The sequence below is a fragment of the Oncorhynchus clarkii genome, chromosome 4, assembly GCF_045791955.1.
Source record: "Oncorhynchus clarkii lewisi isolate Uvic-CL-2024 chromosome 4, UVic_Ocla_1.0, whole genome shotgun sequence".
NCBI lineage: Eukaryota > Metazoa > Chordata > Actinopteri > Salmoniformes > Salmonidae > Oncorhynchus > Oncorhynchus clarkii.
In genome coordinates, this window is record NC_092150.1 from 74851706 (window position 1) to 74868285 (window position 16580).

Here is a 16580-nt window from a genome sequence, read left to right on the forward strand (position 1 = left end):
TCTCTCTGGTCTCTCTCTCTCTGGTCTCTCTCTCTGGTCTCTCTCTCTGGTCTCTCTGTCTCTCTCTCTCTGGTCTCTCTCGTCTCTCTCTCGCTGGTCTCTCTGTCTCTGGTCTCTCTGTCTCTGGTCTCTCTGTCTCTGGTCTCTCTGTCTCTGGTCTCTCTGTCTCTGGTCTCTCTCTCTGGTCTCTCTCTGGTCTTTCTGTCTCTCTCTTTCTGGTCTCTCTCTCTCTGGTCTCTCTCTCTGGTCTCTGGTCTCTCTCTCTGGTCTCTCTGGTCTCTCTCTCTCTGGTCTCTCTGGTCTCTCTGGTCTCTCTCTCTCTCTCTCTGGTCTCTCTCTCTCTGTCTCTGTCTCTCTCTCTCTGGTCTCTGTCTCTCTCTCTGGTCTCTCTCTCTCTCTGGTCTCGCTCTCTCTCTCTCTGGTCTCTCTCTCTCTCTGGTCTCTCTCTCTCTCTGGTCTCTCTCTCTCTCTGGTCTCTCTCTCTGGTCTCTCTGTCTCTCTGTCTCTCTCTCTGGTCTCTCTCGTCTCTCTCTCGCTGATCTCTCTGTCTCTGGTCTCTCTGTCTCTGGTCTCTCTGTCTCTGGTCTCTCTGTCTCTGGTCTCTCTCTCTCTCTGGTCTCTCTCTGGTCTTTCTGTCTCTCTCTTTCTGGTCTCTCTCTCTCTGGTCTCGCTGGTCTCTCTCTCTCTGGTCTCTGGTCTCTCTCTCTGGTCTCTCTGGTCTCTCTGGTCTCTCTGGTCTCTCTGGTCTCTCTCTCTCTCTGGTCTCTCTCTCTCTCTCTCTCTCTCTGGTCTCTCTCTCTCTCTCTGGTCTCTCTCTCTCTCTCTGGTCTCTCTCTCTCTCTCTTTCTGGTGTCTCTCTCTCTGGTCTCTCTCTGGTCTCTGTCTCTCTCTCTGGTCTCTCTCTTGTCTCTCTCTCTGGTCTCTCTCTTGTCTCTCTCTCTGGTCTCTCTCTGGTCTCTCTCTCTCTCTGGTCTCTCTCTCTCTCTGGTCTCTCTCTCTCTCTGGTCTCTCTCTGGTCTCTCTCTCTCTGGTCTCTCTCTCTCTCTCTCTGGTCTCTCTCTCTCTCTCTCTCTCTGGTCTCTCTCTCTCTCTCTCTCTGGTCTCTCTCTCTCTCTCTGGTCTCTCTCTCTCTCTCTGGTCTCTCTCTCTCTCTCTGTAAATGACTTAGTGTGGTCATCATGGCTTGTAAGAGTGCTTATTTTTGTGTGTTTTTAAAGCCTTCTGGCCATGGTGTGAGTTAATGACATGGTTGTGGTCAGTTTCAGTTAGACTGGACACCACACTCTCACGACTGTGGTGTGGCCTGTTTTTCAGTTGGAATCCTAAACCATCAAGGGACATGAACAAGGTGTGGGTTTTCTACTTTGGCCTTTCTGCTGAGAGAGATGAGACAGCGAGAGAGAGAGACGAGAGAGAGGCTTCCAGTGTCTAGTTAAACTCTGTCCTGGCAAGCTTGCCACTTGGAATCCAGATAGGGACACTGTGGGAACATAAAGGGGTTCACTTTTTGTTGTTTTATTAGGATGGTTGAGTATTAACAATGTTTACTCTGAACTTGATGAGAGGACAAGGATAAAGGTCTCAATTCTCACACGTCCTTTTCTCTCCCTCTCTCGCCTCCTTCTTTCAGACGATTACACGGATGCCCTCCCTCCTCTCCCAGAGATTCCGGATGCCGGCTCGGTCCTGAGCTCAGTGGGCGTTCCGGGCCGCTTTCGCCCCTCCGACATCCACCACACCCCACTACGCTACTGCTCCGCCCACAGCATGGACTCCTCCCCAGACAGTGCTGAGCGCCCAATCAGCTACGGCTCCACCTCTTCCTCCGCCTCCTCCAGGGACAGCCACTGCTCACTGGGCAGCCGCTCCACTTTAGGCCCCTCCCCTCACTGTCACCCCGCTCCTGACCGGGATTCTGGGGCGATCCGGTTGGAGCTGGTTCCAGCCAGACAGCTGGGATGTGGGGATGAGGAGGAAAGGAATATTGGAGGAACAGATGCAGGAAAAGGGACTGTTAGACAGGTGTCTGCCCAGACCCCCCAGTCAGACACCAAGGCTGGGGAGAGGAGCTCCCCAGGGCCCAGGGTGCAGTATGTGGACAGGGTGGTTCAGGAGATAATGGACACTGAGAGGACCTACGTACTGGACCTGCAGAGCATCGTACAGGTAAGGAGCATGGTACCACACAACACCACTGGGGAGACGCATACATAGTACTTATCCTTCTTACAGGAGTCTGTCCAGTACTGTGAGGACCATGGTACCACACAACACCACTGGGGAGACACCAGCTATCAATGCACCTACATACAGCACAGGGGTACATTTTCAGACTAGGTAGGTGAGATGCAAACAGTAGGACAGAGCATGCAGTGTTTCCCAACTCCAGTCCTCCAGTACCCCCAACAGTACATATGGTTGTTGTAGCCCTGGACAAGCACACCTGATTCAACTTGTCAACTAATCATCAAGCCCTCAGTGAGTTGAATCAGGTGAGTTTGCCCAGGACTAAAACAAAAATGTTATGTTGGGACTGCTGGAGGACTGGATGGGAACCCTGTTGGGACTGCTGGAGGACCTGAGATGAAACCCTGTTGGGACTGCTGGAGATGAAACCCTGTTGGGACTGCTGGAGATGAAACCCTGTTGGGACTGCTGGAGATGAAACCCTGTTGGGACTGCTGGAGATGAAACCCTGTTGGGACTGCTGGAGATGAAACCCTGTTGGGACTGCTGGAGATGAAACCCTGTTGGGACTGCTGGAGATGAAACCCTGTTGGGACTGCCGGAGATTAAACCCTGTTGGGACTGCCGGAGATGAAACCCTGTTGGGACTGCCGGAGATGAAACCCTGTTGGGACTGCTGGAGGACCTGAGATGAAACCCTGTTGGGACTGCCGGAGATGAAACCCTGTTGGGACTGCCGGAGATGAAACCCTGTTGGGACTGCTGGAGGACTGGATGGAACACTGCAGTGTAGGAGGACAGATACTAGTATATTACTGAACAGCATCATACCAGTCAGGACCTGTGTAAGAAAGAACGGGGGTCAAGATGTGTCCAGAGTGTTCATAGACAACACCCATATACAGGAGAAGTTGATTTTGGTGGAAGAGTTGTCGTCAGAGTTCCCAACCAGCAGGAAACTGGTCCTTTCAGAAAGAGATAGAGGGGGTGGGTGAGTTGTCGGAGAAATGGTTTCCTCACCCCTCCCACCTTGTCACAGGGACCAAGATGGATGTCCCTACCCCCACCATGCCTCCTCGCTCTGTTCAGGTTGAGGAGAATAGGAATGGGAGAGCGGTGCTGTAGGAAGAGGGATTTAGAGCTGTAATAACAATGTCTAAAGTAGGTTAGCTAAACACTGAGCAGAGATCGCTTTAAAGACGTATACTCCCCTTAGACCTGGACCCCCCTAACTACTCAACAAGACCCCTTTATCAGATCTATGCGGCCGGACACCCACTCTTCCACTACACTTTTAGACAGGACCATAATTTACCCCTTTCTCCCCCCTTATTGATGTCAATCTCTGTTAAGACTTCCAACATTTACGCTATTCATCATCAGTGGATTACATTCAGAGCAGACTGCCCTGCTATATCTAGTCCTTGTCAGTAGGTCCCATTAAGTGGGTGTAACACATCGCACTCATTCACCATCATATTCACCACCACCAATGTACAGTATAGTGCTACTATCCACCGTGGCCACTCGCCATCAGAGCTGTCACCCTCCACCCATTACCCAGAATCCCTTGCGTGGTGCTTTCCGCAGGGTTAGAGGGGGTGATTGCCCAAACACAAATATTTAACCAGACTCCTGTGGGCTCACCTGCGCTCCATCTGTCAACGACGGACGGTGATGTGGCCTGCACAAGCAGTGTGTTTGTATTGGTATGTGCATATATGTGTGTAGTGGTTTGTGTGTGTGGCACATAATGCATGTATATGTACAGTGCATCCCATCAAGATACACACAATACCCCATAATGACAAAGTGAAAACATGTTTTTAGAAATGTTTGCAAATGTATTACAAATCAAAAACAGATACCTTGCATAAGTGTTCAGACCCTTTGCTATGAGACTCGATATTGAGCTCAGGTGCATCTTGTTTCCATTGATAATCCTTGATGTTTCTACAATTTGTGGTAAACTCAATTTATTGGACATCATTTGGAAAGGCACACACCTGTCTATATAAGGTCCCACAGTTGACAGTGCATGTCAAAAACCAAGCCATGAGGTCGAAGGCCAAGCAATGAGGTTGAATGAATTGTCCATAGAGCTCAGAGACAGGATTGTTTCAGAGCAGCGACACTCCCCATCCAACCTGACCGAGTTTAGAGGATCTGCAGAGAAGAATGGCAGAAACTCCCCAAATATAGGTGTGCCAAGCTTGTAGCGTCATACCCAAGAAGACTTAAGGCTGATGTGCTTCAACAAAGTACTGAGTCAAGGGTCTGAATACTTATGTAAATGTACTATTTCAGTTTTTTATTTTTAATACATTTGCAAAAATGTCTAAGTAGTTTTTTTGCTTTGTCATTATGGAGTATTGTGTGTAAATTGATGAGGGGAAAAAACAATTCAATACATTTTAGAATAAGGCAGTAATGTAAATAAAATGTGGAAAAAGTCAAGGGGTCGGAATACGTTCCAGATGCACTGTAACTGTATGTGAGTAGTACATGGTAGATGCACCCTATATACAGTGGGGCAAAAAAGTATTTAGTCAGCCACCAGTTGTGCAAGTTCTCCCACTTAAAAATATGAGAGAGGCCTGTAATTTTCATCATAGGTACACTTCAACTATGACAGACAAAATGAGAAAAATCACATTGTAGGATTTTTAATGAATTTATTTGCAAATTATGGTGGAAAATAAGTATTTGGTCACCGACAAACAAGCAAGATTTCTCACAGACCTGTAACTTCTTCTCTGTCCTCCACTCGTTACCTGTATTAATGGCACCTGTTTGAACTTGTTATCAGTATAAAAGACACCTGTCCAAAACCTCAAACAGTCACACTCCAAACTCCACTATGGCCAAGACCAAAGAGCTGTCAAAGGACACCAGAAACAAAATTGTAGACCTGCACCAGGCTGGGAAGACTGAATCTGCAAAAGGTAAGCAGCTTGGTTTGAAGAAATCAACTGTGGGAGCAATTATTAGGAAATGGAAGACATACAAGACCACTGATAATCTCCCTCGATCTGGGGCTCCACGCAAGATCTCACCCCATGGGGTCAAAATGGTCACAAGAACGGTGAGCAAAAATCCCAGAACCACACGGGGGGACCTAGTGAATGACCTGCAGAGAGCTGGGACTAAAGTAACAAAGCCAAGGGCATTGAAGATGAAACGTGGCTGGGTCTTTTCAGCATGACAATGATCCCAAACACACCGCCCGGGCAACGAAGGAGTGGCTTCGTAAGAAGCATTTCAAGGTCCTGGAGTGGCCTAGCCAGTCTCCAGATCTCAACCCCAAAGAAAATCTTTGGAGGGAGTTGAAAGTCTGTGTTGCCCAGCAACAGCCCCAAAACATCACTGCTCAAGAGGAGATCTGCATGGAGGAATGGGCCAAAATACCAGCAACAGTGTGTGAAAACCTTGTGAAGACTTACAGAAAACGTTTGACCTCTGTCATTGCCAACAAAGGGTATATAACAAAGTATTGAGAAACTTTTGTTATTGAACAAATACTTATTTTCCACCATGGATTTTTTTCCTCATTTTGTCTGTCATAGTTGAAGTGTACCTATGATGAAAATTACAGGCCTCTCTCATATTTTTAAGTGGGAGAACTTGCACAATTGGTGGCTGACTAAATACTTTTTTTGCCCCACTGTATGGTGGTCCTTCCCTGGCTGAATAACTGTGTTTTTTTAAGCAGCATATCAGGCTTCTCCAAACAAACTCACAGAGAAACCTGGAGAACACCTTTCATCCCATTCCCCCTGCTCCAGTCCCGGACATGAGGTTTTGGTTTTAGGGATGATCAGTGAGATACACCTGCTGGAGCGTGTGCTGCGGGTGGGTGTTGCCATCGTGACCAGTGAACTGAGATAAGGCGGAGCTTTACCTAGCATAGACTTGTAGATGACCTGGAGCCAGTGGGTCTGGCGACGAACATGTAGCGAGGGCCAGCCGACTAGAGCATACAGGCCGCAGTGATATAAGGTACTTTAGTAACAAAACGGATGGCACTGTGATAAACTGCATCCAGTTTGCTGAGTAGAGTATTGGAAGCGAAAGCAATCCAAGCGTTTGTGTAAGTTTATCGATCACTAGACAAAACATTATGAACACCTAGCATCAAAGTAGCTTGGTCACGAAAATCAGAAAAGCAATCAAATTAATCGCTTACCTTTGTTGATCTTCGGATGTTTTCACTCACGAGCCTCCCAGTTACACAAATGTTCCTTTTGTTCCTGAAAGATTATTTTTGTATCCAAAATACCTCTGTTTGTTTGGCGCGTTATGTTCAGAAATCCACAGGCTCGAGCGGTCACGACAACGCAAATAGTATCCATAATGTCCACAGAAACATGTCAAACGTTTTTTATAATCAATCCTCAGGTTGTTTTTAAAATATATAATTGATAATATATCAACCGGCACTGTCTATTTTTCAGTAGGAGAGGGAGAGTCAATGGCTGCCCCACTCTGCTACGCAAGCAAAACTCCTGGGAACACCCAGCTATCCACCAACGCCATGTTATCTTTCTCGCTCATCTTTCAAAATAAAAGCCTGAAACTATGTCTAAAGACTGACACCTTGAGGCAGCGATAGGAAAAGGAATCTGGTTGATATCCCTTTAAATGGAGCGAAGGCAGGCTATGGAACATGGAGCTTTCAAAATAGAAGCCACTTCCTGGTTTGATTTTCCTCAGGTTTCGCCTGCATTATCAGTTCTGTTATACTCACAGACAATACTTTGACCGTTTTGGAAACTTTAGAGTTTTCTATCCTAATCTGTCAATTATATGCATATTCTAGCATATGGGCCTGAGAAATAGGTTGTTTACATTGGCAACGTTATTTTTCCAAACATAAAAATAGTGCCCCCTAGCTGAAAGAGGTTAAATAATACAAAAACAAAGTGTTGGAGAAGAAAGTAAAAGTGAAATATGTGCCATGTAAGAAAAGCTAACGTTTAAGTTCCTTGCTCAGAACATGAGAACATATGAAAGTTGGTGGTTCCTTTTAACATGTGTCTTCAATATTCCCAGGTAAGAAGTTTTAGGTTGTAGTTATTATAGGAATTATATGACTCTTTCTCTCTATACGTTTTGTATTTCATATACCTTTGACTATTGGATGTTCTTATAGGCACTTTAGTATTGCCAGTGTAACAGTATAGCTTCCATCCCTCTCCTCGCCACTACCTGGGCTCGAACCAGGAACACATCAACAACAGCCACTATCGAAGCAGCGTTACCCATGCAGAGCAAGGGGAACAACTACTCCAAGTCTCAGAGCGAGTGACATTTGAAACGCTATTAGCGCGCACCCCGCTAACTAGCTAGCCATTTCACATCACATCGTTACACCAGCCTAATCTCGGGAGTTGATATGCTTGAAGTCATAAACAGCGCAATGCTTGAAGCATTGCGAAGAGCTGCTGGCAAAACGCACTAAAGTGTGGTTGAATGAATAGTTACGAGCCTGCTGCGGCCTACCATCGCTCAGTCAGACTGCTCTATCAAATCATAGACTTAATTATAACATAATAACACACAGAAATACAAGCCTTAGGTCATTAATATGCTCGAATCCGGAAACTATCATTTCGAAAACAAAACGTTTATTCTTTCAGTGAAATACGGAACCGTTCCGTATTTTATCGAACGGGTGGCATCCATAAGTCTAAATATTGCTGTTACATTGCACAACCTTCAATGTTATGTCATAATTACGTAAAAATTCTGGCAAATTAGTTCGCAACGAGCCAGGCGGCCCAAACTATTGCATATACCTTAACTCTGCGTGTAATGAACGCAAGAGAATTGACACAATTTCACCTGGTTAATATTGCCTGCTAACCTTTCTTTTAGCTAAATATGCAAGTTTAAAAATATATACTTCTGTGTATTGATTTTAAGAAAGGCATTGATGTTTATGGATAGGTACACGTTGGAGCAACGACAGTCCTTTTTCGCGAATGCGCACCGCATCGATTATATGCAACGCAGGACATGCTAGATGAACTAGTAATATCATCAACCATGTGTAGTTATAACAAGTGATTATGATTGATTGATTGTTTTTTTTTATAAGATGAGTTTAATGCTAGCTAGCAACTTTCCTTGGCTTCTTACTGCATTCGCGTAACAGGCAGGTTCCTCGTGAGGCAGGTGGTTAGAGCATTGAACTAGTTAACCGTAAGGTTGCAAGATTGAATCTCTGAGCTGACAAGGTAAAAATCAGTTGTTCTGCCCCTGAACAAGGCAGTTAACCCACCGTTCCTAGGCCGTCATTGAAAATAAGAATGTGTTCTTCACTGACTTGCCTCGTTAAATAAATAAAAATAAAAAATCTGCGTCCAAAAATACAGATTTCCGATTGTTATGAAAACTTGAAATCGGCCCTAATTAATCGGCCATTCCGATTAATCGGTCGACCTCTAGTGATCAGGCTCAGACTAGGCTGTGTTGATTGACAACCCAAACCCTAAACATGATCCTGGTCTCTTACCGTGACTCCACCGACCACCATTATCCTAAATTAAAGCCAAAACTCTAACCCCCAAACCTGGCCCTAAGCCATTGCCCTGAAACCCCCATATCTGCCCTTTCACCCCTAAATCCTCCAAACTGTCTCCTCTTACCTCAGAACCTTGACCCCTGCTTCTATTTTACACAATGATTCTGACAGAGTTCCCCCTCTGGGAGTGGATGACCTCACCAAACACCAAACAATCTAAGAGTGTTGTGTGTGTTAGAGAGGGGGAGGGGGGGGGGCGGGTGAGACGCAGGTTGGCTACTTTGTGTGGCCTGCAGATAAACAGTTGAAGTCGGAAGTTTACATACACCTTAGCCAAATACATTTAAACTCAGTTTTTCACAATTCCTGACATTTAATTCTAGTACAAATTCCCTGTCTTAGGTCAGTTAGGGTCACCACTTTATTTTCAGAATGTGAACTGTCAGAATAATAGTAGATTATGGTTGGCGCGTTTTGTTCAGAAATCCACAGGCTCGTGCAGGACATGACGGGCAGACGAAAATTCCAAATAGTACCCATAAAGTTCGTAGAAACATGTCAAACGTTTTTTATAATCAATCTTCAGGTTGTTTTTATAATAAATATTCAATAATATTTCAACCGGACTGTAGCTTTTTCAATAGGAGAGAGAAAATGTATTCTCCAAGCTGTTGTGCATGTAAAACTCTGCTGGCACCCAGCCATCCACTGACACGATGTGATCCTTCTTGCTAATTTTTTCAGAATAAAAGCCTGAAACTATGTCTCAAGACTGTTCACACCATGTGGAAGCCATAAGGAAAGGAATCTGGTTGATATCCCTTTAAATGGAGGGAAGGCATGCAATGGAACAGGGAGATTAGTTTCTCTTAGGCACTTCCTTGTTGGATTTTCCTCAGGTTTTCGCCTGCAATATCAGTTATGTTATACTCACAGACAATATTTGGACAGTTTTGGAAACTTTAGAGTGTTTTCTATCCTAATCCGACAATTATATGCATATTCTAGATTCTGGGCCTGAGAAATAGTCAGTTTCATTTGGGTACGTTTTTCATCCAAACATCAAAATACTGCCCCCTACACTCAGCAGGTTAAATTGTTTAATTTGAGTAAAACTTTTTGCGTAGCCTTCCACAAGCTTCCCACAATAAGTTGGGTGAATTTCGGCCCATTCCTCCTGACAGAGCTGGTGTAACCGAGTCAGGTTTGTAAGCCTCCTTGCTCGCACACGCTTTTTTAGTTCTGCCCACAAATTGTCTATAGGATTGAGGTCAGGGCTTTGTGACGGCCACTCCAATACCTTGTCTTTGTTGTGCTTAAGCCATTTTGCCACAATTTTGGAAGTATGCTTGGGGTCATTGTCCATTTGGAAGACCCATTTGCAACCAAGCTTTAACTTCCTGACTGACTGATTCCTTGACAACAAGGTTGATGAAATCCGAGCAAGGGTAGCATTCCAAAGGGACATCAGAGACTGTAACGTTCTTTGCTTCACGGAAACGTGGCTCACTGGAGAGACGCTATCCGAGGCGGTGCAGCCAACGGGTTTCTCCACGCATCGCGCAGACAGAAACAAACATCTTTCTGGTAAGAAGAGGGGCGGGGGCGTATGCCTTATGGCTAACGTGACATGGTGTGATGAAAGAAACATACAGGAACTCAAATCCTTCTGTTCACCTGATTTAGAATTCCTCACAATCAAATGTAGACCGCATTATCTACCAAGAGAATTCTCTTCGATTATAATCACAGCCGTATATATCCCCCCCCAAGCAGACATATCGATGGCTCTGAATGAACTTTATTTGACTCTTTGCAAACTGGAAACCATTTATCCGGAGGCTGCATTCATTGTAGCTGGGGATTTTAACAAGGCTAATCTGAAAACAAGACTCCCTAAATTTTATCAGCATATCGATTGCGCAACCAGGGGTGGAAAGATTTTGGATCATTGTTACTCTAACTTCCGCGACGCATATAAGGCCCTGCCCCGCCCCCCTTTCGGAAAAGCTGACCACGACTCCATTTTGTTGATCCCTGCCTACAGACAGAAACTAAAACAAGAGGCTCCCACGCTGAGGTCTGTCCAATGCTGGTCCAACCAAGCTGACTCCACACTCCAAGACTACTTCCATCACGTGGACTGGGACATGTTTCGTATTGCGTCAGACAACAACATTGACGAATACGCTGATTCGGTGTGCGAGTTCATTAGAACGTGCGTTGAAGATGTCGTTCCCATAGCAACAATTAAAACATTCCCTAACCAGAAACCGTGGATTGATGGCAGCATTCGCGTGAAACTGAAAGCGCGAACCACTGCTTTTAATCAGGGCAAGGTGTCTGGTAACATGACCGAATACAAACAGTGCAGCTATTCCCTCCACAAGGCTATCAAACAAGCTAAGCGTCAGTACAGAGACAAAGTAGAATCTCAATTCAACGGCTCAGACACAAGAGGCATGTGGCAGGGTCTACAGTCAATCACGGACTACAGGAAGAAATCCAGCCCAGTCACGGACCAGGATGTCCTGCTCCCAGGCAGACTAAATAACTTTTTTGCCTGCTTTGAGGACAATACAGTGCCACTGACACGGCCTGCAACGAAAACATGCGGTCTCTCCTTCACTGCAGCCGAGGTGAGTAAGACATTTAAACGTGTTAACCCTCGCAAGGCTGCAGGCCCAGACGGCATCCCCAGCCGCGCCCTCAGAGCATGCGCAGACCAGCTGGCCGGTGTGTTTACGGACATATTCAATCAATCCCTATACCAGTCTGCTGTTCCCACATGCTTCAAGAGGGCCACCATTGTTCCTGTTCCCAAGAAAGCTAAGGTAACTGAGCTATACGACTACCGCCCCGTAGCACTCACTTCCGTCATCATGAAGTGCTTTGAGAGACTAGTCAAGGACCATATCACCTCCACCCTACCTGACACCCTAGACCCACTCCAATTTGCTTACCGCCCAAATAGGTCCACAGACGATGCAATCTCAACCACACTGCACACTACCCTAACCCATCTGGACAAGAGGAATACCTATGTGAGAATGCTGTTCATCGACTACAGCTCGGCATTCAACACCATAGTACCCTCCAAGCTCGTCATCAAGCTCGAGACCCTGGGTCTCGACCCCGCCCTGTGCAACTGGGTACTGGACTTCCTGACGGGCCGCCCCCAGGTGGTGAGGGTAGGCAACAACATCTCCTCCCCGCTGATCCTCAACACTGGGGCCCCACAAGGGTGCGTTCTGAGCCCTCTCCTGTACTCCCTGTTCACCCACGACTGCGTGGCCACGCAACTCAATCATCAAGTTTGCGGACGACACAACAGTGGTAGGCTTGATTACCAACAACGACGAGACGGCCTACAGGGAGGAGGTGAGGGCCCTCAGAGTGTGGTGTCAGGAAAATAACCTCACACTCAACGTCAACAAAACTAAGGAGATGATTGTGGACTTCAGGAAACAGCAGAGGGAACACCCCCCTATCCACATCGATGGAACAGTAGTGGAGAGGGTAGCAAGTTTTAAGTTCCTCGGCATACACATCACAGACAAACTGAATTGGTCCACTCACACAGACAGCATTGTGAAGAAGGCGCAGCAGCGCCTCTTCAACCTCAGGAGGCTGAAGAAATTTGGCTTGTCACCAAAAGCACTCACAAACTTCTACAGATGCACAATCGAGAGCATCCTGGCGGGCTGTATCACCGCCTGGTACGGCAACTGCTCCGCCCTCAACCGTAAGGCTCTCCAGAGGGTAGTGAGGTCTGCACAACGCATCACCGGGGGCAAACTACCTGCCCTCCAGGACACCTACACCACCCGATGTCACAGGAAGGCCATAAAGATCATCAAGGACATCAACCACCCGAGCCACTGCCTGTTCACCCCGCTATCATCCAGAAGGCGAGGTCAGTACAGGTGCATCAAAGCTGGGACCGAGAGACTGAAAAACAGCTTCTATCTCAAGGCCATCAGACTGTTAAACAGCCACCACTAACATTGAGTGGCTGCTGCCAACACACTGACACTGACTCAACTCCAGCCACTTTAATAATGGGAATTGATGGGAAATGATGTAAATATATCACTAGCCACTTTAAACAATGCTACCTTATATAATGTTACTTACCCTACATTATTCATCTCATATGCATACGTATATACTGTACTCTATATCATCGACTGTATCCTTATGTAATACATGTATCACTAGCCACTTTAACTATGCCACTTTGTTTACATACTCATCTCATATGTATATACTGTACTCGATACCATCTACTGTATCTTGCCTATGCTGCTCTGTACCATCACTCATTCATATATCCTTATGTACATATTCTTTATCCCCTTACACTGTGTACAAGACAGTAGTTTTGGAATTGTTAGTTAGATTACTTGTTGGTTATTACTGCATTGTCGGAACTAGAAGCACAAGCATTTCGCTACACTCGCATTAACATCTGCTAACCATGTGTATGTGACAAATAAAATTTGATTTGATTTGATGTCTTGAGATGTTGCTTCAATATATCCACATAATTTTCCTACCTCATGAAGCCATCTATTTTGTGAAGTGCACCAGTCCCTCCTGCAGCATAGCACCCCCACAACATGATGCCGCCACCCCCGTTCACGGTTGGGATGGTGTTCTTCGGCTTACAGGCCTCCCCCTTTTTCAAATGCGAGACAAGCATTTGTGTAAGTTTAGCATGGCATAATGCTATGCTAGGCTGTGCTGGCAGCAGGCAACATTTTCACAAATATAAGAAAAGCAACCAAATTCAGATGCTTTCACTCAGGAGACTCCCAGTTAGATAGCAAGTGTTCATTTTTACCCAAAATAATATTTTTGTAGGCGAAAAATGTCACGTTTGTTCATCCTGCTTGGCTGAGAAATCGACAGAAAAATACTTAAACTATAACGCATTAGCATAACGCAACTTTTCTATTCATGAAAATCGCAAATTAAATAAATACAGTGCCTTGCGAAAGTATTCGGCCCCCTTGAACTTTGCGACCTTTTGCCACATTTCAGGCTTCAAACATAAAGATATAAAACTGTATTTTTTTGTGAAGAATCAACAACAAGTGGGACACAATCATGAAGTGGAACGACATTTATTGGATATTTCAAACTTTTTTAACAAATCAAAAACTGAAAAATTGGGCGTGCAAAATTATTCAGCCCCCTTAAGTTAATACTTTGTAGCGCCACCTTTTGCTGCGATTACAGCTGTAAGTCGCTTGGGGTATGTCTCTATCAGTTTTGCACATCGAGAGACTGACATTTTTTCCCATTCCTCCTTGCAAAACAGCTCGAGCTCAGTGAGGTTGGATGGAGAGCATTTGTGAACAGCAGTTTTCAGTTCTTTCCACAGATTCTTGATTGGATTCAGGTCTGGACTTGGCCATTCTAACACCTGGATATGTTTATTTTTGAACCATTCCATTGTAGATTTTGCTTTATGTTTTGGATCATTGTCTTGTTGGAAGACAAATCTCCGTCCCAGTCTCGGGTCTTTTGCAGACTCCATCAGGTTTTCTTCCAGAATGGTCCTGTATTTGGCTCCATCCATCTTCCCATCAATTTTAACCATCTTTCCTGTCCCTGCTGAAGAAAAGCAGGCCCAAACCATGATGCTGCCACCACCATGTTTGACAGTGGGCATGATGTGTTCAGGGTGATGAGCAGTGTTGCTTTTACGCCAAACATAACGTTTTGCATTGTTGCCAAAAAGTTCAATTTTGGTTTCATCTGACCAGAGCACCTTCTTCCACATGTTTGGTGTGTCTCCCAGGTGGCTTGTGGCAAACTTTAAACGACACTTTTAATGGATATCTTTAAGAAATGGCTTTCTTCTTGCCACTCTTCCATAAAGGCCAGATTTGTGCAATATACGACTGATTGTTGTCCTATGGACAGAGTCTCCCACCTCAGCTGTAGATCTCTGCAGTTCATCCAGAGTGATCATGGGCCTCTTGGCTGCATCTCTGATCAGTCTTCTCCTTGTATGAGCTGAAAGTTTAGAGGGACGGCCAGGTCTTGGTAGATTTGCAGTGGTCTGATACTCCTTCCATTTCAATATTATCGCTTGCACAGTGCTCCTTGGGATGTTTAAAGCTTGGGAAATCTTTTTGTATCCAAATCCGGCTTTAAACTTCTTCACAACAGTATCTCGGACCTGCCTGGTGTGTTCCTTGTTCTTCATGATGCTCTCTGCGCTTTTAACGGACCTCTGAGACTATCACAGTGCAGGTGCATTTATACGGAGACTTGATTACACACAGGTGGATTGTATTTATCATCATTAGTCATTTAGGTCAACATTGGATCATTCAGAGATCCTCACTGAACTTCTGGAGAGAGTTTGCTGCACTGAAAGTAAAGGGGCTGATATTTGCACGCCCAATTTTTCAGTTTTTGATTTGTTAAAAAAGTTTGAAATATCCAATAAATGTTGTTCCACTTCATGATTGTGTCCCACTTGTTGTTGATTCTTCACAAAAAAATAGTTTTATATCTTTATGTTTGAAGCCTGAAATGTGGCAAAAGGTCACAAAGTTCAAGGGGGCTGAATACTTTCGCAAGGCACTGTATATTCAAGCACAAGCTTAGCCTTTTGTTAACAACACTGTCATCTCAGATTTTCAAAATATGCTTTTCAACCAAAGCTACACAAGCATTTGTGTAAGAGTATTGATAGCCTAGCATAGCATTAAGCCTAGCATTCAGCAGGCAACATTTTCAGAAAAACAAGAAAAGCATTCAAATAAAATAATTTACCTTTGAAGTACTTCGGATGATTTCAATGACGAGACTCTTAGTTAGATAGCAAATGTTCATTTTTTCCAAAAATATTATTTGTGTTGGCGAAATAGCTCCGTTTTGTTCATCACGTTTGGCTAAGAAAAAGACCGGAAAATGCAGTCGCTACAACGCCAAACTTTTTTCCAAATTAGCTCCATAATATCGACAGAAACATGGCAAACGTTGTTTAGAATCAATCCTCAAGGTGTTTTTCACATATCTATTAGATAATATATCAGTCGTGACAGTTGGTTTCTCATCAGAAGCGAACTGAAAAATACTGCAGCTGGAGATTACGCAATAATTGCAACAGAGGACACCAAGCGACCACCTGGTAGATGTAGTCTCTTATGGTCAATCTTCCAATGATATGCCTACAAATACGTCACAATGCTGTCGACACCTTGGGGAAGCGACAGAAAGCCTAAGCTCATTCGTGGCCCATTCACAGCCATATAAGGAGTCATTGGCATGAGGCGGTTTAAAAAAATGTGGCACTTCCTGATTGGATTTTTATCTGGGTTTCGCCTGTAACATCAGTTCTGTGGCACTCACAGACAATATATTTGCCGTTTTGGAAACGTCAAGAGTTTTCTTTCCAAAACTGTCAATTATATGCATAGTCGAGCATCTTTTCGTGACAAAATATCTTGTTTAAAACGGGAACGTTTTTCATCCAAAAATTAAATTAGCGCCCCCTATATCCAAGAAGTTAAAGGTAGGCCTTGAAATACATCCACAGGTACACCTCCAATTGATTCAAATTATGTCAATTAGCCTATCAGAAGCTTCTAAAGCCATTACATAATGTTCTGGAATTTTCCAAGCTGTTGAAAGGCACAGTCAACCTTAGTGTATGTAAACTTCTGACCCAATGGAATTGGGTGAATGGAAGTGGAAATTACTTGTGTCATGCACAAAGTAGATGTCCGAACCGACTTGCCAAAACTAGTTTGTTAACAAGAAATTTGTGGAGTGGTTGAAAACGAGTTTTACTGACTCCAAGCTAAGTGTATGTAAACTTCCGACTTCAACTGTAGAATGTACT

At 44.8% G+C, this 16580-nt stretch overlaps 1 protein-coding gene across 2 annotated transcripts in view; it reads left to right on the forward strand.

The window, feature by feature from the left end:
* LOC139407277 (pleckstrin homology domain-containing family G member 1) overlaps nucleotides 1–16580 on the forward strand; it is a 93497-nt gene that overhangs the window by 43834 nt on the left and 33083 nt on the right. For both annotated transcript variants that reach the window (XM_071150917.1, XM_071150916.1), the window contains exon 2: nucleotides 1631–2166. In XM_071150917.1, coding sequence (XP_071007018.1) covers nucleotides 1768–2166 — 399 coding nt within the window. In that variant the 5' untranslated portion in view covers nucleotides 1631–1767. The remainder of the gene's footprint in view (nucleotides 1–1630; nucleotides 2167–16580) is intronic.